This window comes from Salvelinus alpinus, chromosome 5 (assembly GCF_045679555.1).
Source record: "Salvelinus alpinus chromosome 5, SLU_Salpinus.1, whole genome shotgun sequence".
Taxonomy (NCBI): Eukaryota; Metazoa; Chordata; class Actinopteri; order Salmoniformes; family Salmonidae; genus Salvelinus; species Salvelinus alpinus.
In genome coordinates, this window is record NC_092090.1 from 91,581,715 (window position 1) to 91,605,525 (window position 23,811).

Sequence of the window (23,811 nt, forward strand, 5' to 3'; positions counted from 1 at the left end):
TAAAATGTTCTTCAAGTAAATATGTTTTAATAAAATGTTCTTTACACATGCTTAAAAGTTGTCCTTGTGCCAGAGTGAGCTCCCGGGTGTGCTCTGGGCGTTAGTAAATTCAGAGCGTTGTCAGACTGTTCCGTTAGTAAATTCAGAGCGTTGTCAGATTGTCCCGTTAGTAAATTCAGAGCGTTGTCAGATTGTCCCGTTAGTAAATTCAGAGCGTTGTCAGATTGTCCCGTTACTAAATTCAGAGCGTTGTCAGATTGTCCCGTTACTAAATTCAGAGCGTTGTCAGATTGTCCCGTTAGTAAATTCAGAGCGTTGTCAGATTGTCCCGTTAGTAAATTCAGAGCGTTGTCAGATTGTCCCGTTAGTAAATTCAGAGCGTTGTCAGATTGTCCCGTTAGTAAATTCAGAGCGTTGTCAGATTGTCCCGTTAGCAAATTCAGAGCGTTGTCAGATTGTCCCGTTAGCAAATTCAGAGCGTTGTCAGATTGTCCCGTTAGTAAATTCAGAGCGTTGTCAGATTGTCCCGTTAGTAAATTCAGAGCGTTGTCAGATTGTCCCGTTAGTAAATTCAGAGCGTTGTCAGATTGTCCCGTTAGTAAATTCAGAGCGTTGTCAGATTGTCCCGTTAGTAAATTCAGAGCGTTGTCAGATTGTCCCGTTAGTAAATTCAGAGCGTTGTCAGATTGTCCCGTTAGTAAATTCAGAGCGTTGTCAGATTGTCCCGTTAGTAAATTTAGAGCGTTGTCAGATTGTCCCGTTTGTAAATTCAGAGCGTTGTCAGATTGTCCCGTTAGTAAATTCAGAGCGTTGTCAGATTGTCCCGTTAATAAATTCAGAGCGTTGTCAGATTGTCCCGTTAGTAAATTCAGAGCGTTGTCAGATTGTCCCGTTAGTAAATTCAGAGCGTTGTCAGATTGTCCCGTTAGTAAATTCAGAGCGTTGTCAGATTGTCCCGTTAATAAATTTAGAGCGTTGTCAGATTGTCCGGTTAGTAAATTCAGAGCGTTGTCAGATTGTCCCGTTAGTAAATTCAGAGCATTGCCAGATTGTCGCGTTAGTAAATTCAGAGCGTTGTCAGATTGTCCGGTTAGTAAATTCAGAGCGTTGTCAGATTGTCCCGTTAGTAAATTCAGAGCGTTGTCAGATTGTCCCGTTAGTAAATTCAGAGTGTTGTCAGATTGTCCCGTTAGTAAATTCAGAGCATTGTCAGACTGTCCCGTTAGTAAATTCAGAGCGTTGCCAGATTGTCCCGTTAGTAAATTCAGAGCGTTGTCAGATTGTCCCGTTAGTAAATTCAGAGCATTGTCAGATTGTCCCGTTAGTAAATTCAGAGCGTTGCCAGATTGTCCCGTTAGTAAATTCAGAGCGTTGTCAGATTGTCCCGTTAGTAAAGAGCGTTTTGCTAAATGTGAGCATTTAGAGCACTCACTGGACGCTCTGGCCGAGCAGTAGGGTTGAGCGTTCTGACCTCACAACGGTAGTCAAGCACCCAGTATAACTGGCTAACGTTGGCTAGCTGGTAGCTACTTCCAGACACATGTTCGTTGTAATTAGAATTGGTTCTTAACTGACTTGCCTGATTAAACCATTTTAATTTTTTTAATCTAGTAGACAGAAAGGGGTCTTGGTCTTCTAGACTATCTCTATGGAAGCACAGTTGTTTTTGCTTGTGTTTCGTTTATTCAACCTATTACAGGTAATTATGTAACTGCGCGTGGCCGGGCACACAGTTCTTGTTTGTTTTGTGTCTGTTCTCCAAGTTGAGATGCCAACACAAGAAGTAAGCCGCGTCAGCAGCTGTCGCACCCCACCTCTCACCACCTGTGTACCTGGCAAGAGACCCGCGGCAAGGGGACTGTCACAGCACCGCAGAGGACGACACGACACTTGATAAAAGATACTAGGACGAAGGACGAGACATTAATACCGTTAGCCCAAGGTGGTCGAAGTCCTGGAGAGAATGAACACTATATTTTTGTTGACCTTTTCTGGACCTCAATAAGGTGTTTGACAGTGTTGGAAGACTTGGACAAAAACCTCAGACTTGAAGTTCGTAAGATGGTGGTAAAAATGAATTTAATTGGTTAAAAACGTTGCTTTATTGTTGTTGACCATAGTGTTCTTTCCCCTGGTGGTTTTCTGCGTGCTTGGTTTCTGGGGCTTTCAACTCTGGGCTAAACCATGTCATTACCAGGCATGGGTAGGGACCGAGAGAGTTTGTTTTCGCTCTTTCACGCTTGTGATGTGGATAATTCTGGACAGATTGAAAAATACGAGTTTATTAAAATCTGCTCAGAGCTCAATGTTCCACCGACGGAGAGAGAGCACATATTCTCTAAACTGGACACCGACAGAGACGGGACTATCAATCTAGCGGAGTTCATTAGCGGCTTCCTCGGGATCTCGGAGCAAGTGTATTGTGGGAACATGGAGAGCGAGAGCTGGGAAGTCTCTTCTCCGGCCTGGGAAGATTTCCAGACCCGACTGGGGGACCATGCCAAGTTCATACCCAGGTGAGGTATGGTTTACATTGCAACAAAAAAATTATAGGCTAATTCAAAATATTTTTCTTTACATATTTTCATAAAACAGTTTCAATGTACTTTATCAGTGTGTGTAACCAATAGACTACAGGAAGGTTCTGCCCTTATTTGGATTCATAAAATAAATATACTCAATATTTGTTGTATGATTGTAGTGTTTTTTAATTTGAAGCTGCTGTTCTATTCCGGTTTCCAATGATATTGGCAAAATGTGGTTAGGACACCTGCTCCACCTATTTGTGTGTGTGCGCGCGTGCGTGAGATGCGTGTGTGTGTTCGGGTCAGTTTAGCTCTAATACGTCAGTTATCTCTAGGACCAATAGAAATGCAGCAACCTAACCCGAAAGAATGAGCGAAAGAAAGAAAGAGAAAAAGAGAAAAAGAAAGGAAGGAAGGAGTGAAAGGTAGGTATCAGTAGCCTATCCTATGACAGGTTATGAAATAAGGTCCCATTGAGCAGTTAGAGGGAGAACACTGCCCCCTAGGGCTGGGAATGGGACTGAGACACCGGCTAACAATACCATGGAGAGGACATTGATTAACACAGTGATTCTATGTTCCCCATCACATCTTAAATAGACCTCATTATGACTGTTTGATCACCAGCTTCACCAGCTGTACAAAGACACCCATCAGAACTAACATCTTAGCCTGCTTCTTTGAAAAAGGGCCACCCCTGGGGCCCTCCATTAGGGATGGAGGCAGAGGGTTTTCCGCTGCAGCAGATAAAATCACTGGGGGGGGGGGGGGCCCAACCTCAAAAAGACAGTAGGCCTTACATCCAACCAGAAACTGAGGTCACAATAGGGCAATTCAATGGTAATAGAGGGTGCGTTTGTAAATTCACTCTGGCTATCTACTCCAATTTCAGAGCACTATAGTCTGAGTGTGCCGGAGTGCAGAATAACTGGTTAATTTACGAACGCTCAACAACCATTGAATATGGCCGGTATCAGTAAACGTCAGCAAAAAAAGTGTAATTAAATTGTTGCCAGCAGCACAGTTACAGTCACCAATGCTCTGGATAACATGTAAACAGCCTAACCAGCTCTGCAAGGGCAAGTAAAATGGTCAGAGTGAGGTGTTCTCTCATTATGTGTCTGGAAGTAGCTACCAGCTAGCCAACGTTAGCCAGTTATACTGGGTGCTTGACTACCATTGTGAGGTCAGAACGCTCAACCCTACTGCTCGGCCAGAGCGTCCAGTGAGTGCTCTAAATGCTCCGAGAGCAAAACGCTCTGAATTTACTAACGGGACAATCTGACAACGCTCTGAATTTAATAACGGGACAGTCTGACAACGCTCTGAATTTACTAACGGGACAATCTGACAACGCTCTGAATTTAATAACGGGACAGTCTGACAACGCTCTGAATTTACTAACGGGACAGTCTGACAACGCTCTGAATTTACTAACGGGACAGTCTGACAACGCTCTGAATTTACTAACGGGACAGTCTGACAACGCTCTGAATTTACTAACGGGACAATCTGGCAACGCTCTGAATTTACTAACGGGACAATCTGACAACGCTCTGAATTTACTAACGGGACAATCTGACAACGCTCTGAATTTACTAACGGGACAATCTGACAACGCTCTGAATTTACAAACGGGACAGTCTGACAACGCTCTGAATTTAATAACGGGACAATCTGACAACGCTCTGAATTTACTAACGGGACAATCTGACAACGCTCTGAATTTACTAACGGGACAATCTGACAACGCTCTGAATTTACTAACGGGACAATCTGACAACGCTCTGAATTTACAAACGGGACAATCTGACAACGCTCTGAATATAGTAACGGGACAATCTGACAACGCTCTGAATTTACTAACGGGACAATCTGACAACGCTCTGAATTTAATAACGGGACAGTCTGACAACGCTCTGAATTTACTAACGGGACAATCTGACAACGCTCTGAATTTAATAACGGGACAGTCTGACAACGCTCTGAATTTACTAACGGGACAATCTGGCAACGCTCTGAATTTACTAACGGGACAATCTGACAACGCTCTGAATTTACTAACGGGACAATCTGACAACGCTCTGAATTTACTAACGGGACAATCTGACAACGCTCTGAATTTACTAACGGGACAATCTGACAACGCTCTGAATTTACTAACGGGACAATCTGACAACGCTCTGAATTTACTAACGGGACAATCTGACAACGCGGTGAATTTACTAACGGGACAATCTGACAACGCGGTGAATTTACTAACGGGACAATCTGACAACGCTGTGAATTTACTAACGGGACAATCTGACAACGCTCTGAATTTAGTAACGGGACAATCTGACAACGCTCTGAATTTACTAACGGGACAATCTGACAACGCTGTGAATTTACTAACGGGACAATCTGACAACGCTCTGAATTTACTAACGGGACAATCTGACAACGCTCTGAATTTACTAACGGGACAATCTGACAACGCTCTGAATTTACTAACGGGACAATCTGACAACGCTCTGAATTTACTAACGGGACAATCTGACAACGCTCTGAATTTACTAACGGGACAATCTGACAACGCGGTGAATTTACTAACGGGACAATCTGACAACGCTGTGAATTTACTAACGGGACAATCTGACAACGCTGTGAATTTACTAACGGGACAATCTGACAACGCTCTGAATTTAGTAACGGGACAATCTGACAACGCTCTGAATTTACTAACGGGACAATCTGACAACGCTGTGAATTTACTAACGGGACAATCTGACAACGCTCTGAATTTACTAACGGGACAATCTGACAACGCTCTGAATTTACTAACGGGACAATCTGACAACGCTCTGAATTTACTAACGGGACAATCTGACAACGCTCTGAATTTACTAACGGGACAATCTGACAACGCTCTGAATTTAGTAACGCCCAGAGTACACCCGGGAGCTCACTCTGGCACAAGGACAACTTTTAAGCATTTGTAAAGAACATTTAATAATTTTATAAAAACACATTTACTTGAAGAACAGTTTGAAGTCACAGTTTGAAGTCAAAGTGTAGTAACACAATGAAGGCACAAACAGCACAAACCGTCATTGTGTTTGCAAACATGTCATCCATTCCCCCTGCCATGGAAGAACCATGGTTGGAGTAGAGCAGTGATCAGTTGTGGTTCCCCTCCTAAGTAATTCGAGTTTAAGGAAGCAGGTAACTAGATGTGTTGTAAACATGAAATAACTCCAAGCACCTCTGTCACTTTTGATTACTATCAAAAGTATTACTATTAAAAGTATTTAGCATTTCTTAGCTTGCATGTAGGAAGGTGATCTCTCTGTAAGCCCTGGATTTTATGACCCGTGGCGTGTACCAGTGATGCTGCCTGTCTTGACAGGGCTGTTGACTGTGACAGTGAGTCTATATGCTTAAGGATTGTAATCTGGCCACCATGTTGAAGGCAAACACACACTCACACACTTTAGATACCTCTACCTATCTGACCCACACACTTTAGATACCTCTACCTATCTGACCCACACACTTTAGATACCTCTACCTATCTGACCCACACACTTTAGATACCTCTACCTATCTGACCCACACACTTTAGATACCTCTACCTATCTGACCCACACACTTTAGATACCTCTACCTATCTGACCCACACACTTTAGATACCTCTACCTATCTGACCCACACACTTTAGAGATACCTCTACCTATCTGACCCACACACTTTAGATACCTCTACCTATCTGACCCACACACTTTAGATACCTCTACCTATCTGACCCACACACTTTAGATACCTCTACCTATCTGACCCACACACTTTAGATACCTCTACCTATCTGACCCACACACTTTAGATACCTCTACCTATCTGACCCACACACTTTAGATACCTCTACCTATCTGACCCACACACTTTAGATACCTCTACCTATCTGACCCACACACTTTAGATACCTCTACCTATCTGACCCACACACTTTAGATACCTCTACCTATCTGACCCACACACTTTAGATACCTCTACCTATCTGACTCACACACTTTAGATACCTCTACCTATCTGACCCACACACTTTAGATACCTCTACCTATCTGACCCACACACTTTAGACACCTCTACCTATCTGACCCACACACTTTAGAGATACCTCTACCTATCTGACCCACACACTTTAGATACCTCTACCTATCTGACTCACACACTTTAGATACCTCTACCTATCTGACCCACACACTTTAGATACCTCTACCTATCTGACCCACACACTTTAGATACCTCTACCTATCTGACCCACACACTTTAGATACCTCTACCTATCTGACCCACACACTTTAGAGATACCTCTACCTATCTGACCCACACACTTTAGATACCTCTACCTATCTGACCCACACACTTTAGATACCTCTACCTATCTGACCCACACACTTTAGATACCTCTACCTATCTGACTCACACACTTTAGATACCTCTACCTATCTGACTCACACACTTTAGATACCTCTACCTATCTGACCCACACACTTTAGATACCTCTACCTATCTGACCCACACACTTTAGAGATACCTCTACCTATCTGACCCACACACTTTAGATACCTCTACCTATCTGACCCACACACTTTAGATACCTCTACCTATCTGACCCACACACTTTAGATACCTCTACCTATCTGACTCACACACTTTAGATACCTCTACCTATCTGACCCACACACTTTAGATACCTCTACCTATCTGACCCACACACTTTAGATACCTCTACCTATCTGACCCACACACTTTAGATACCTCTACCTATCTGACCCACACACTTTAGACACCTCTACCTATCTGACCCACACACTTTAGAGATACCTCTACCTATCTGACCCACACACTTTAGATACCTCTACCTATCTGACTCACACACTTTAGATACCTCTACCTATCTGACCCACACACTTTAGATACCTCTACCTATCTGACCCACACACTTTAGATACCTCTACCTATCTGACCCACACACTTTAGAGATACCTCTACCTATCTGACCCACACACTTTAGAGATACCTCTACCTATCTGACTCACACACTTTAGATACCTCTACCTATCTGACCCACACACTTTAGACACCTCTACCTATCTGACCCACACACTTTAGATACCTCTACCTATCTGACCCACACACTTTAGATACCTCTACCTATCTGACCCACACACTTTAGATACCTCTACCTATCTGACCCACACACTTTAGATACCTCTACCTATCTGACCCACACACTTTAGATACCTCTACCTATCTGACCCACACACTTTAGATACCTCTACCTATCTGACCCACACACTTTAGATACCTCTACCTATCTGACCCACACACTTTAGAGATACCTCTACCTATCTGACTCACACACTTTAGATACCTCTACCTATCTGACTCACACACTTTAGATACCTCTACCTATCTGACTCACACACTTTAGATACCTCTACCTATCTGACCCACACACTTTAGACACCTCTACCTATCTGACCCACACACTTTAGACGCCTCTACCTATCTGACCCACACACTTTAGATACCTCTACCTATCTGACCCACACACTTTAGATACCTCTACCTATCTGACCCACACACTTTAGATACCTCTACCTATCTGACCCACACACTTTAGATACCTCTACCTATCTGACTCACACACTTTAGACACCTCTACCTATCTGACCCACACACTTTAGATACCTCTACCTATCTGACCCACACACTTTAGATACCTCTACCTATCTGACCCACACACTTTAGATACCTCTACCTATCTGACCCACACACTTTAGATACCTCTACCTATCTGACCCACACACTTTAGATACCTCTACCTATCTGACCCACACACTTTAGATACCTCTACCTATCTGACCCACACACTTTAGATACCTCTACCTATCTGACCCACACACTTTAGATACCTCTACCTATCTGACCCACACACTTTAGATACCTCTACCTATCTGACCCACACACTTTAGATACCTCTACCTATCTGACCCACACACTTTAGATACCTCTACCTATCTGACTCACACACTTTAGACACCTCTACCTATCTGACCCACACACTTTAGATACCTCTACCTATCTGACCCACACACTTTAGATACCTCTACCTATCTGACCCACACACTTTAGATACCTCTACCTATCTGACCCACACACTTTAGATACCTCTACCTATCTGACCCAGTTTTACCAAAGCATGAATGAGTTATTAACATGTAAAATGGCTCCACAATTATTATGCAGTCAGGGAAATGAGAAATGAACATTTAAGTACCTGAATGAGCATGTAGATATTAGGTAAATACTGTAGGCCTCACAGGTATACAGATGAACAGGTGTGTTTCACCCCCCTAAGTGTTAAACCTACTTCTTCTCCAGTTCAACAAATAGCCTAGATACGTGAACCCAGCCATGATGAGTAAGCTTCCATTTCAAAGTACAACAACACTGTCAACACTGTTGAAATGAATGATATTGTTGCAGCAGCATAATAATATCATCATAACTTTGCCCAAGTGTTGCATTGATGTTTGTGTGCTGTAGAAATGTTATGATAGTAGCTATTAGAGAGGTATATCAACGAGTGGTTCTAGATGCTTCTAGTGGTAAATAGCTGTTCAGACATTATGCTGTTGTGTTAACATTCCCTCTCTGTCGGTCTCTCCGTATATCTGTCTTTCTGTCCATCTGTTCTCCGTCTGTCTGCCTCCGTTTGTCTGTCTGTCTGCCTGCCTCTCTCTGTCTATCTGTCTGTTTGTGTTGTGTCTGTAGGAATGAGCAGGCAGCCACGCTGTATCAGAACATCAGTATGGCAGAGCCCAGGATGGTGCCTCAGTATGAGAGACTCATCATGAGTTTCACCAGAGAGATCAAACAGCACAACGCTGAGATGGAGAACCTGGCCCTGGCTGTCAAACGGTACACACACACACACACACACACACAAATGCAGTTTGCTTAAAAACACATACTGTACATACACTGCAGACATTCTATCATACACACCCTCAAATACACACATACCAACCCAGATACAATATAATATTATGTTCTACTCACACCATCACAGATACAATATAATATTATGTTCTACACACAACACAGAAATAGTATTACGCTCTACACACACCAACACAGATATAATATAATATTCTACACACACCAACACAGATATAATATAATATTCTACACACACCAACACAGATATAATATAATATTCTACACACACCAACACAGATGTAACATAATATTATGTTCTACACACACCAACACAGATATAATATACGATTATGTTCTACACACACCAAAACAGATATATTATGTTCTACACACACCAAAACAGATATATTATGTTCTACCCACACCAAAACTGTAACGATATTCGTCTTCGGATGAAGAGTAGTCATCGGACCAAAGCGCAGCGTGGCAAGTGTTCATGTTATTTTTATTAGAACAGAAACACTAAACAAAATAACAAAGAGAGTGAACCGAAAACGAAACAGTCCTGTAAGGTGCAGCAACACAAAACAGAAAACATCTACCCACAAAACCAACATGGAAAATGGCAACCTAAATAGGCTCCCCAATCAGAGACAACGAGAAACAGCTGTCTCTGATTGGGAACCAACTCAGGCCACCATAAACCTACATAACCCTAGACCATACAAAATCCCCATAAATAAACAAAAACCCTAGACAATACAAAAACTAAACAAACCACCCTTGTCACACCCTGACCTAACCAAAAAATAAAGAAAACAAATATAACTAAAGTCAGGGGGTGACAAAAACAGATAAAATATTATGTTCTACTCACACCAACACAAATATAATATATTATTATGTTCTACACACACCAACACAGATATATTATTATCTTCTACACACACCAACCCAGATATAATATAGTATTATGTTCGACACACACCAACACAGATATAATGTAATATTATGTTCGACACACACCAACCCAGATAAACTCCGCAAAAAAAGAAACGTCCTCTCACTGTCAACTGCGTTTATTTTCAGTAAACTTGTGTAAATATTTGTATGAACATAATAAGATTCAACAACTGAGACATAAACTGAACAAGTTCCACAGGCATGTGACTAACAGAAATGGAATAATGTGTCTCTGAACAAAGGGGGGTCAAAATCAAAAGTAACAGTCAGTATGTGATGTGGCCACCAGCTGCATTAAGTACTGCAGTGCATCTCCTCCTCATGGACTGCACCAGATTTGCCAGTTCTTGCTGTGAGATGTTACCCCACTTTTCCACCAAGGCACGTGAAGTTCCCGGACATTTCTGTGGGGAATGGCCCTAGCCCTCACCCTCCGATCCAACAGGTCCCAGACGTGCTCAATGGGATTGAGATCCGGGCCCTTCGCTGGCCATGGCAGAACACTGACATTCCTTTCTTGCAGGAAATCACGCACATAACGAGCAGTATGGCTTGTGGCATTGTCATGCTGGAGGGTCATGTCAGGATGAGCCTGCAGGAAGTGTACCACATGAGGGAGGAGGATGTCTTCCCTGTAACGCATAGCGTTGAGATTTCTTGCAATGACAACAATCTCAGTCCGATGATGCTGTGGCACACCGCCCCAGACCATGACGGACCCTCCACCTCCAAATCGACCCCGCTCCAGAGTACAGGCCTCGGTGTAACGCTCATTCCTTCGACGATAAACGCGAATCCGACCATCACCCCTGGTGAGACAAAACCGCGACTCGTCGGTGATGTGCAGGTGTTGTTACACATGGTCTGCCACTGCGATCAGCTGTCCGTCCTGTCTCCCTGTAGCGCTGTCTTAGGCATCTCACAGTACAGACATTGCAATTTATTGCCCTGGCCACATCTGCAGTCCTCATGCCTCCTTGCAACATGCCTAAAGCACGTTCACGCAGATGAGCAGGGACCCTGGGCATCTTTCTTTTGGTGTATTTCAGAGTCAGTAGAAAGGCCTCTTTAGTGTCCTAAGTTTTCATAACTGTGATCTTAATTGCCTACCGTCTGTAAGCTGTTGGTGTCTTAACGACCGTTCCACAGGTGCATGTTCATTAATTGTTTATGGTTCATTGAACAAGCATGGGAAACAGCGTTTAAACCCTTTACAATGAAGATCTGTGAAGTTATTTTGGATTTTTACAAATTATCTTTGAAAGACAAGGTCCTGAAAAAGGGACGTTTCTTTTTTTGCTGAGTTTATATTAATATGTTCCACACACCAACACAGATATAATATAATATGTTTTTATATTGTATTTCTTCTCAGGGCCCAGGACAAGGCCTCCATGCAACTCAGTGAGATGGAGGAGGAGATGGATCAACGCATCCATACAGCCGAGAACAACACAAGGCTTCAGGTGACAAACACACACACACTTGCTGATTCACTTCAGAAATGATGTCCATGTTATCAGGCGGTATCGGCAGGTTGTGTTCCTACAATGTTTAGACAGACTGATAAGAAGGGTGTAGCTCATCTCTTCCCTTATGTCAAATAGAGAGGGATCTGGGATCAGATTACTCATAGAATCTCAAACACACCTCAACGATGGCCAGGTCAGGAGGAGTGCTTGATACATCAACCTGTTTTCATGTCTGGATTTTCATCTGGCTCAAAGTAACTGCAGTGGGTGGGTGGCTTGGGGCGGTCTGGCGGTCCATATTCTGAGGTAATGCTATTCCATCACACGCTCTCGTGCTCCTCTCTTCTTCTTCCTGTAGCTTTTCTGTCAGTCTTTCACTGTCCTATCTAATAAAGAGTCAATGCAAAAAGGAGTGGGACTGTCCCTGTCCTTTAAAAACAAGTAAAGTTACTCAACAGTGATATTCCTTGGATTCCCAGTCAACATTATGTGGTGATGGGACTGAGCGCTCCTTTTCCTGGAATCTGGACATTATTCCCAATCTCATCTGTGGAAATGGTTCCCTCTCTCGTTCCTCTACTCTGGGAACAGTCTTATCGTGAAGAGGGCGTGACAACACATCTTCCTTTGTCGACAGCATATTGACTGGCTGCATCACCACTTGGTATAGCAACTGCTTGGCATCCGACCGCAAGGCTCTACAGAGGGTAGTGTGTATGGCCCAGTACATCACTGGGGCCGAACTCCCTGCCATCCATGACCTCTATACCAGGCAGTGTCAGAGGAAGGCCCAAGAAATTGTCAAAGACTCCAGCCACCCAAGCCATAGACTCTTCTCTCTGCTATCGCACGGCAAGTAGTGCCAATGCACCAAGTCTGGAACAACAGGACCCTGAATAGCTTCTACCCCCAAGCCATAAGACTTCTAAACAAGACTGCTAAATAGATAATAAAATGGCTACCCGGACTACCTCAATTGACTCTTTTTTGCACTAACTCTCTTGACTCTACCCTGGACTCTACCCACACACTCACACATACTTACACTGACTCCCCAACACACACATACACACACACACACAATTTCACTCACCACATACACTACTGTTAGTCAATTTACCCCAACCTATATGTACAGTACATAGCTACCTCAATTACCTCGTACCCCTGCACATCGACTCGGTACTGGTACTCCCAGTATATTGCCATGTTATTTTTACTTGTTATTTTTCATCGTTATTTATCGTGCCAAAATTTATATTTTACATTTAATTGTTTATCTTATCTTTAACTCTGCATTGTTGGAAAAGGGCCCGTAAGTAAGCATTTCACTGTTAGTCTACACCTCTTCTCTACGAAGCGTGACAAATAAAAAACATTAAAAAACAGATATTTACTTTAAGCATTCATGTTCCTTGATACACCCTGGCCCCTCCACCTGTCACCCAAACTAACCTGGCCCCTCCACCTGTCACCCAAACTAACCTGGCCCCTCCACCTGTCACCCAAACTACCCTGGCCCCTCCACCTGTCACCCAAACTAACCTGGCCCCTCCACCTGTCACCCAAACTAACCTGGCCCCTCCACCTGTCACCCAAACTAACCTGGCCCCTCCACCTGTCACCCAAACTAACCTGGCCCCTCCACCTGTCACCCAAACTAACCTGGCCCCTCCACCTGTCACTTAAACTACCCTGGCCCCTCCACCTGTCACCCAAACTAACCTGGCCCCTCCACCTGTCACCCAAACTAACCTGGCCCCTCCACCTGTCACCCAAACTAACCTGGCCCCTCCACCTGTCACCCAAACTAACCTGGCTCCTTCCACCTGTCACCCAAACTAACCTGGCCCCTCCACCTGTCACCCAAACTAACCTGGCCCCTTCCACCTGTCACCCAAACTAACCTGGCCCCTCCACCTGTCACCCAAACTAACCTGGCCCCTCCACCTGTCACCCAAACTAACCTGGCCCCTCCACCTGTCACCCAAACTACCCTGGCCCCTTCACCTGTCACCTTAAGTATTGAGTTAATTTGGACAGTAGTCGTTGTGTTTTTTGGCAGTAGTGATCTCTATATGTTGTCAGTGTGTGAGCAGTTGATGATGATGTTATCCTCTATAGTTGTGTCTTCAGTCCTTGTGGAGGCCATAAGTGAGGGAATGATGCTAAACCATTGATCCATTGTGTTGTCTGTAGGAAGCCAAGAGGGCCGAGGCAGCTCTAAGTGAGCTGAAGAGACACTATGAGTCCGAGGTGTGTGAGCTGCAGCACAAGGTCCAGAAGATGAAGCTGGTGAGTTTACTATTGGACTATTCCTCATACAGTTCCATCTAGTACACTCTAAAGATATCCTCTACAGTCCAGGCCAAATTTGAAATACATTTTCACTTTTTATAAAAGTATTAAACTTCATGAAACTCAGGATAGTCGCCTTTGAATAAAATACATCTATGCTGCTATCTGTGCCTCTGAAGATACTGATTCGCTGAAGGCAAGCAGCATTTGTGTTACTTTATGTCTACTCCATCCTCAGATTGAAGACCAGTACAAGAACATCAACATGAAAGACGAGTCTTCAACCCTGAAGAGGAAGATCAACGAACTGACTCTGGTGAGATGGTTCTTCCAGCTAGTTCTATATCACTCTGTACATATCCTTTATCTCTGCTCCATTTCCTGCTCCAGAATCAGTCTGGCTCTGACCCTGATGTCACCTGTCCCTAACCCCTCCTCTTTCTTTTTCTCTCGCTCTCTGCTCTCTCTCTCTCTCTTTCTCTCTCTCTGCTATTTTTCTCTCTCTCTGCTCTCTTTCTCTCTGCTCTCTTTCTCTCTCGCTCTCTCTGCTCTCTTTTTCTCTCTCTCTCTCTCTCTCTTTCTCTCACTTTATTTCTCTCTTCTCCCTCCCTCCCTCCCTCCCTCCCTCCCTCCCTCCCTCCCTCCCTCCCTCCCTCCCTCCCTCCCTCCCTCCCTCCCTCCCTCCCTCCCTCCCTCCCTCCCCTCCCTCCCTCCCCCCTCCCTCCCTCCCTCCCTCCCTCCCTCCCTCCCTCCCTCCCTCCCTCCCTCCCTCCCTCTCCCCAGGAAGACCAGAGGCTGAAGCAGGAGTTGATGCAGTCCCACACTAACATAGCCTTCCTGCAGAGTGAACTGGACTCGCTGAAGAGTGACCTGACAGACCACAGCATCAACTCGGAGGGGTGAGACATACACACACACACAAAGCATTTTAAGGCCTTTTTATATTAGACCCTGTCAATCCAGGATGAGTTACTGTAACATGGGTGTTGGAAATCACAGGAGGCTGCTGAGGGGAGGATGGCTCATAATAATGGCTGGAATGGAGTGAATGGAATGATATCAAGCACATGTAAACAATGTATTGGATGTGTTTGATACCGTTCCATTTATTCCATTCCAGCCATTACTTTGAGCCCGTCCTCCCCAATGAATCTGCCACCAGCCGCCTGTGTTGGACACCCATTGTGCATGAGGCATAATCATCTGTACAATCTCTCGTAAAATGCCTTACCTGGGGTGGTAACATGTTTGGCAGACCTGTAACAGGATATCCTGGTGTGAAGTCACACTCACAAAGAGTCTCACAACACGGTTACCTGGCAACCAGGCCGGGGAGATAGATTTCACACTGTGCCTTTGAACCCGTTCCATTCAAACTACGTTTTTTTGTTGTGAATGTGTCGATTCTTTGAGAATGCTGAAGTGACTGCTTTGTCGGCATTATTAGACTGTAAACCTGCTCATGTGCAGTGCCTATAGAAAGTCTACATGGATTTCTTCACATTTTATTGTGTTACAAAGGAGGATTAAAATGGATTTAATTGTCATTTTCTGTCAACAATCTACACAAAATATTGTGTAATGTCAAAGTGGAAGAAAAATTATATATTTTTGGGATTAAGGAAAAAAAATTGGACCGCTATGCTCCCGAGCGGTCTAAGGCTCTGCATCTCAGTGCTAGAGGCGTAACTACAGACCCTGGTTCGATTCCAGGCTGTATCATAACCGGCCGTGATTGGGAGTCCCATAGGGCGGCGCACAATTGACCCAGCATCGTCCAGGTTAGGGTTTGGCCGTCATTGTAAATAAGAATTTGTTCTTAACTGACTTGCCTGGTTAAATAAAGGTTAAATAAATAAACAAATATACCTTGATATGGTAAGTATCCACCCCCCTGAGTCAATGCATGTTAGAAACTCCTTTGGCAGCGATTACAGCTGTGAGTCTTCTTGGGTAAGAGCTTTGCACACCTGTATTGTACAATATTTGGCCATTCTTTTTTAATGTATTATTCAAGCTCTGTCAAGGTGATGGGGATCATGGCTAGACAGCACTGTTCAAGTCTTGTAATAGATTTTCAAGCAGACGCTGTAGCTGTTTTAAAATCGCTAATGGCCTCATGGTGACATCCGTAAGCAGTTTCCTCCCTGTCCTGCATCTCAGTTCAGAAGGACGACTGCATCTTTAATGTGTCTGGGTGGTTTAATACATCATCCACAGCATAATTATTAACTTGACCCTGCTTAAAGACATATTCAATGTCTGATTTGTTATTGTTACACATCTACCAATCACTGCCTTTCTTTTTGAGGCCTTCGAAAAGCTCCCTGGTGTTTTGTAGTTGTAACTGTGCTTGAAATTCAGTACTTGACTAATGGGACCTTACAGATGTTATATGTATGGGGGACAGAGGAAGGGGTAGTCATTCAAAAATCATGTCAACCCCTATTATAACTTCCATATAACTTATTATGTGATTTGTTAAGCAACATGTTTCTTCTGAACTAATTTAGGCCGGCCTAAACAAAGGGGGTGAATACTTATGCAACGACTATATTTTTGTTATTTATTTTATTTATTTGTAAACATTTGTAGAATTGTCTTTTCACGTTTACATTATGGAGTATTTTGTGTCGATAAATCGGGAAAAAATTAACAATTACATTCATTTAAATCCCACTTTGTAACGCAACAAAATGTGAAAAAAGTTCAAAGTGGTGTCGACTTTCTATAGGCACTGTATGTGTTATGAGAGTTTATGTAGTATGTGTTATGAGAGTTTATGTAGTATGTGTTATGAGAGTTTATGTAGTATGTGTTATGAGAGTTTATGTAGTATGTGTTATGAGAGTTTATGTAGTATGTGTTATGAGAGTTTATGTAGTATGTGTTATGAGAGTTTATGTAGTACTGTATGTGTTAGGAGAGTTTATGTAGTATGTGTTATGAGAGTTTATGTAGTATGTGTTATGAGAGTTTATGTAGTATGTGTTATGAGAGTTTATGTAGTATGTGTTATGAGAGTTTATGTAGTACTGTATGTGTTAGGAGAGTTTATGTAGTATGTGTTATGAGAGTTTATGTAGTACTGTAGGTGTTATGAGAGTTTATGTGTTATGAGAGTTTATGTGTTATGAGAGTTTATGTGTTATGAGAGTTTATGTAGTATGTGTTATGAGAGTCTATGTAGTACTGTAGGTGTTAGGAGAGTTTCTGTAGTATGTGTTATGAGAGTTTATGTATGTGTTTTGAGTGTTTATGTAGTGTTATAACAGTGTATGTAATATGTGTTATGAGAGTATATGTGTAAGTTGTGAGTAACTATGTATGTGCAGATACGAGGCGATGATGAGAGAGTTCTCTGATGAGAGGGATAACCTGGAGCGACAGATAGAGATCCTACAGTAAGTCTGACCAATCACAGTGCTCGCCTGACACACAAACAGGAACACTGACCAATCACAGTGCTCGCCTGACACACAAACAGGAACACTGACCAATCACAGTGCTCGCCTGACACACAAACAGGAACACTGACAGTGCTCCTCTGACACACAAACAGGAACACTTCAAGACTACGAACCTTATTTTCAAAAAGTATTGAAAAGTTTCTGTTTTCATTAGCCAACCTGTCAATGGTACTTTTGATCACCCCCTTCCCATTCTAATCCTTTTCATCCCTCCTCTCTCTCCTCTGTTTCTCTCCCCTGTTTTTCCCCTCCTCTCTCTTCTGTTTCTCTCCCTCCTCTCTCTCCCCCCTCCCTCTCCCTCCTCTGTTTCTCTCCCTCCTGTCTCTCTCTGTTTCTCTCTCTCCCTCTGTTTCTCTCCCTCCTTTTCTCTCTTCTGTCTCTCTCTCCTCTGTTTCTCTCCCTCTTTTTCTCTCCATCCTCTCGCTGTCCTTTGTTTCTCTCCCTCCTCTCTTTCTCTTCTTCCTCTCTCCTGTTTCTCTCCCTCTACTCTCTCTCTGCTCTGTTTCACTCCCTCCCCTCTCTCTCCCTGCTCTCTCTCCTCTCTCTCTCCTCTTTCTCTCCCTCCACTCTCTCTCTCCTCTATTTCTCTTCCTCTCTCACTCTCCCTCTTTTCCTCCCCCTCTATAGGGCAGCCAACAGGAAGCTTAATGACAGTAATGATGGGCTGCTCAGGTCCCTTGAGAACAGCCTCAGCAAGAGCAACAAGGTGAGATTAGACACCTGCATCACCACGGTAACAACACCAGCACGCTCGCTCTCTCTCGCTCTCCCTGCCTCTCATCTTTGTCCCTCTCTTTCAATATGCCCCCCCCCCATCCCACACCCCTTCTATCCTCCTCTACACATCATCTCTCTGATCTCTCTGATCTGAACGTCGGGTTGAATCTCTCAATGCTAGTACTGGGGGCTTGTCTGTTGGATGAATCATCTGAACCCTGTATGAGAGGCAACGATATCAACATTATATTTCAGTCTTGACGCCTGATTCACTTTCCTCATAACCTCAGAACTTCCACTCAGCTTCACACACTCTCATCTAACGGTCATTCCTGTACTAACACAGAGGGTTCAGTGCACACACACACACACACACATATATACACACACACACACAAACACACATATATACACACACACACACACATATGCACGCACACACACATGTATATGCACGCACATGCATGCACACATGCACCCACACATGCATGCACACATGCATACACGCACTCACACACAGGCACGCATGCAGACACACACACATACACACACGCACACGCACAAGCACACACACACAGTGAACCAGACAGTTGTGACAGTGATGTTGTGTTTCAGCGTGATAGCAGTGCTTCCCCAGCCAGCATCATTAGCAGGAGAAGCAGGAGCAGCTGTTACTCATCTCCATACTTGGACAGGTAAGACAGGACCAGCAACAACCTGGCGTGTTTGTGCAGGTACACACTGCACATCCACATTCCTTAAGTTCTAGACCTCAGCTGAATCTGGTAATGAATGGTGTGGCTGTTGAACAAGTTGAGGGGACTAAATTACTTGGCGTTACCTTAGATTGTAAACTGTCATGGTCAAAACGTATAGATTCAATGGTTGCAACGATGGGGAGAGGTCTGGCCGTAATAAAGAGATGCTCTGCTTTTTTGACACCACACTCCACAAAGCAAGTCCTGCAGGCTCTAGTTTTGTCTAATCTTGATTATTGTCCATCATGTGGTCCAGTGCTGCAAGGAAAGACCTAGTTAAGCTGCAGCTGGCCCAGAACAGAGCGGCACATTTTGCTCTTCATTGTAGTCAGAGGCCTGATATAAATACTATGCCAATCTCTCTTGGTTAAGAGTTGAGGAGAGACCGACTGCATCACTTCTTCTTTTTATAAGAAACATGAATGTGTTGAAAATCCTAAATTGTTTCCATAGTCAACTTACACACAGCTCTGACACACACACTTATCCCACCAGACGTGCCACCAGGGGTCTTTTCACAGTCCCCAAATCCAGAACAAATTCAAGAAAGCTCTGTTCCATCTCATATTGCTCAAATAAACAGCAAACCTGGTTTCAAAAAACAGATAAAGCAACACCTCGCGGCACAACGCCTATTTGACCTAGATAGTTTATGTGTATGCATTGATATGTAGGCTACGTGTACCTTTAAAAAATGTATGTAGTTCTGTCCTTGAGCTGTTCTTGTCTATTAATGTTCTGTATTATGTCATGTTTCATGTTTTGTGTGGAACCCAGGAAGAGTAGCTGCTGCTTTTGCAACAGCTAATGGGGATCCTAATAAAATACCAAATACAAATGTGTGTATGCTCAAACTTAAGTATATGCCAAGTTATTCTCAGGTGGAAAATTTGCTCTGAACACGTGCCTGTTTGCATTGTAGAGTGTGCTCATAGCCGTCCATGGAGGACAGACCTGCGGAGTCAATGTTTGGGCTCCCGAGTGACACAGAGGTCTGAGTCACTGCATCTCAGTGCTAGAGGAGTCACTACAGACCCTGGTTCCATTCCAGGCTGTATCACAACCGGCCGTGATTGGGAGTCCCATAGGGCGGCGCACAATTGGCCCAGCGTCGTCCGGGTTAGGGTTTGGCCGGGGTAGGCCGTCATTGTGAATAAGCATTTGTTCTTAACTGACTTGCCTAGTTAAATAAAATGTAAAAAATGTTATAGCATGGTTGTTGGAGCTAGCTTAGCAGTAGAAAGGAAGGTTTAAGTTTCTAGCAGACTGTGTGGATGTTGTGTCTGTCCTGCCCCAGATTCTACCAGGCGGGTGTGGAGGATGTTGATGAGGACGAGGACCCACTGGGAGGCCTGTTTGGGGGTGGTGGTAGGGGCTCCCTAGGGTGTCGGAGGCCCGGTCTGGACACGCTAGCTCTGGCTCTGTGCGACCCGGGCATGCAGCGCAGACGTAGCTACGAGGTGGACAGCCTGCCCGAGAGCTGCCTAGACAGCGGCATGTCCACGCTGCGCGGCTCCAACTACGGATATGACTCAGAGCAGGAGGTCAAAGGGCACGAGGAGGAGGAGGAGGGACAGAGGGTGGCCAGGATCACAGATGGCCTGGCGGAAGACAACTCTGACAACGACGTAAGCCATACACACACACAGACATTATACACAATTCATCTACTTATACTAAGCACACATATTGTGAGTGATAACTGTCATTGTGTACTGACGTTAATGCTCTAGTGTTGATGTGTCAGATGGCAGAGGTGCGGAACAAGATGGTGTTCGGATCAGACAATGGTTCTGTCCTGGACTGGAAACCCTTGGAACCAGTCAGCCGGAACAGCTCGGGAGCATCCACACGCAAAGCCCTGTCCGCCATCACCAATGAGGTACAGGACAGAGGGAAGGCATGTGGGGAGAGAGGGAGGAGAGTAGAGGAAAGAAAAGGAGAGGAGAAAAGGGGGGGAGGAGAAGAGAGGAAAGGAGAGGAGAAAAGGGGGGAGAGGAGAAGAGAGGAAAGAAAAGGGGAGAGAGGAGAAGTGAGGAAAGAAAAGGGGAGGAGAAGAGAGGAAAGAAAAGGAGAGGAGAAAAGGGGGGAGAGGAGAAGAGAGGAAAGAAAAGGGGGGAGAGGAGAAGAGAGGAAAGAAAAGGAGAGGAGAGGAGAAAAGGGGGGGAAGGAGAAGAGAGGAGAAAAGGGGGGGAAGGAGAAGAGAGGAAAGGAAAGGAGAGCTCAAACTTTTGGTACCTTTGATGACACCCAAACAGACCCTTTATGGTAGAACACACTAGTATGGAGATTAACAGGGAGACGTGGTAGAAAACACTAGTATGGAGATTAACAGGGAGACATGGTAGAAAACACTTGAGTGTAAATGTTTGACTTAGTTCAGGAGAAACTGCTGACTATGTTGACTATGCATGACTGAGTCAAGGTGTGCCTTTAATCCTCTCTCTCTCTCTCTCTCTCTCTCTCTCTCTCTCTCTCTCTCTCTCTCTCTCTCTCTCTCTGTCTCTGTCTCTGTCTCTGTTTGTGTGCGTACAGGCAAAGGAGAAGGAGTCAGCTGACCTGGGATATATGACATCAGAGAAGGCCTACCGGGTGGTGTTGGCAGGTGACGCGGCGGTGGGCAAGTCCAGCTTCCTGCTCCGCCTCTGCAAGAACGAGTTTCGAGGAAATACCAGCGCCACCCTGGGTGGGTGTGTTAGCTCTCACCTGCGTACATAGTCAACACTGACCCGGCTGTATTCCACAGTGGTGGGGTTGTATTCATGGCTAGCTGCCTGGGTCAGCTATAGGAGATATGTTTAGCAGTGGGATGGTCTTTGGAATAGTGTGTTTGAATACTCTTGTGTTTGTCCTCAGGGGTGGACTTTCAGATGAAGACTCTGGTAGTGGATGGAGAGCCTACCCTACTCCAGCTATGGGATACAGCAGGCCAGGAGAGGTGTGTGTGTTAAAAAAAATAACACAGCGTGTTAAATCAACACTGTGGAGTCTGTGGGCCCATAAATACACTGCAATAGTGTTAATTTAACACACTGCTTAGTGTCAATTCTAAATTCTAATATAAATTGTAGTTACCAACCATAACTGTATTTGTTAGTGACATGGTTGTTGCATCCATCCATTTTTGGTCCTATGGACTTCATCAAGTGTGATCCTAAGGGTCTACAGACACACGTTCAGTGTTGATATTTAACACTGGACAATTTGCTGTGTACCTCCTATCTGCATCTTTGTTTTTGAATATTGCAAAAATTTCTTTCCAGTATGGCGAATCCCCACAATTAGTCTATTTCAGCCTATGTTTGGAGTGGTCCTGTGTTGACCTTTAACCCTGTGTGTGTGTCCCAGGTTCCGTAGCATTGCTAAGTCCTACTTCAGACGAGCCGATGGCGTCCTCCTACTGTATGATGTCACCTGTGAAAAGAGCTTCCTCAATGTCCGAGAGTGGGTGGACATGATCGAGGTAGTAATATTTGATTGATTTATATATATAACTGATTGCATTTATATAATAACTGATTGGATGTATATAATAACGGATCGCATTTATATAATAACTGATTGGATTTTTATAATAACTGATTGCATTTATATAATAACAGATTGGATGTATATAATAACTGATTGGATTTATATAATAATTGATTGGATTTATTTAATAACTGATTGCATTTATATAATAACTGATTGGATTTATATAATGACCTGATTGGATTTATATAATGACCTGATTGGATTTATATAATAACTGATTGGATGTATATAATAACTGATTGCATTTATATAATAACTGATTGGATGTATATAATAACTGATTGGATTTGTATAATAATTGATTGGATGTATATAATAACTGATTGCATTTATATAATAACTGATTGGATTTATATAATGACCTGATTGGATTTATATAATGACCTGATTGGATTTATATAATAATTGATTGGATTTATTTAATAACTGATTGCATTTATATAATAACTGATTGGATTTATATAATGACCTGATTGGATTTATATAATGACCTGATTGGATTTATATAATAACTGATTGGATGTATATAATAACTGATTGCATTTATATAATAACTGATTGGATGTATATAATAACTGATTGGATTTGTATAATAATTGATTGGATGTATATAATAACTGATTGCATTTATATAATAACTGATTGGATTTATATAATGACCTGATTGGATTTATATAATGACCTGATTGGATTTATATAATAACTGATTGGATGTATATAATAACTGATTGCATTTATATAATAACTGATTGGATGTATATAATAACTGATTGGATTTGTATAATAATTGATTGGATGTATATAATAACTGATTGCATTTATATAATAACTGATTGGATTTATATAATGACCTGATTGGATTTATATAATGACCTGATTGGATTTATATAATAACTGATTGGATGTATATAATAATTGATTGGATTTAAATAATAACTTAATGGATTTATATGACGCTTTCCCAGGTGCTTAAAGCTCTTCACATAGTAAGGTTGAAACGTCATCCACCACCAATGTGTAGCGCCAGTTGGGTGACGCCACGGCAGCCATCTTGTAGTGTATACAATCAGTATCTTCCATAACA

At 43.3% G+C, this 23,811-nt stretch overlaps 1 protein-coding gene across 1 annotated transcript in view; it reads left to right on the top strand.

Annotated features, from left to right (window-relative positions):
* The first annotated feature begins 1,756 nt into the window (after nucleotides 1–1,756).
* LOC139577206 (ras and EF-hand domain-containing protein-like) overlaps nucleotides 1,757–23,811 on the top strand; it is a 31,259-nt gene continuing 9,204 nt past the window's right edge. The window contains exons 1-14 of the mRNA XM_071404140.1: nucleotides 1,757–2,516; nucleotides 9,348–9,494; nucleotides 11,854–11,944; nucleotides 14,150–14,245; nucleotides 14,487–14,564; nucleotides 15,032–15,147; nucleotides 17,584–17,652; nucleotides 18,346–18,424; nucleotides 19,051–19,130; nucleotides 20,491–20,821; nucleotides 20,941–21,075; nucleotides 21,729–21,879; nucleotides 22,050–22,131; nucleotides 22,542–22,656. Coding sequence (XP_071260241.1) covers nucleotides 2,185–2,516; nucleotides 9,348–9,494; nucleotides 11,854–11,944; nucleotides 14,150–14,245; nucleotides 14,487–14,564; nucleotides 15,032–15,147; nucleotides 17,584–17,652; nucleotides 18,346–18,424; nucleotides 19,051–19,130; nucleotides 20,491–20,821; nucleotides 20,941–21,075; nucleotides 21,729–21,879; nucleotides 22,050–22,131; nucleotides 22,542–22,656 — 1,902 coding nt within the window. The 5' untranslated portion in view covers nucleotides 1,757–2,184. The remainder of the gene's footprint in view (nucleotides 2,517–9,347; nucleotides 9,495–11,853; nucleotides 11,945–14,149; nucleotides 14,246–14,486; nucleotides 14,565–15,031; nucleotides 15,148–17,583; nucleotides 17,653–18,345; nucleotides 18,425–19,050; nucleotides 19,131–20,490; nucleotides 20,822–20,940; nucleotides 21,076–21,728; nucleotides 21,880–22,049; nucleotides 22,132–22,541; nucleotides 22,657–23,811) is intronic.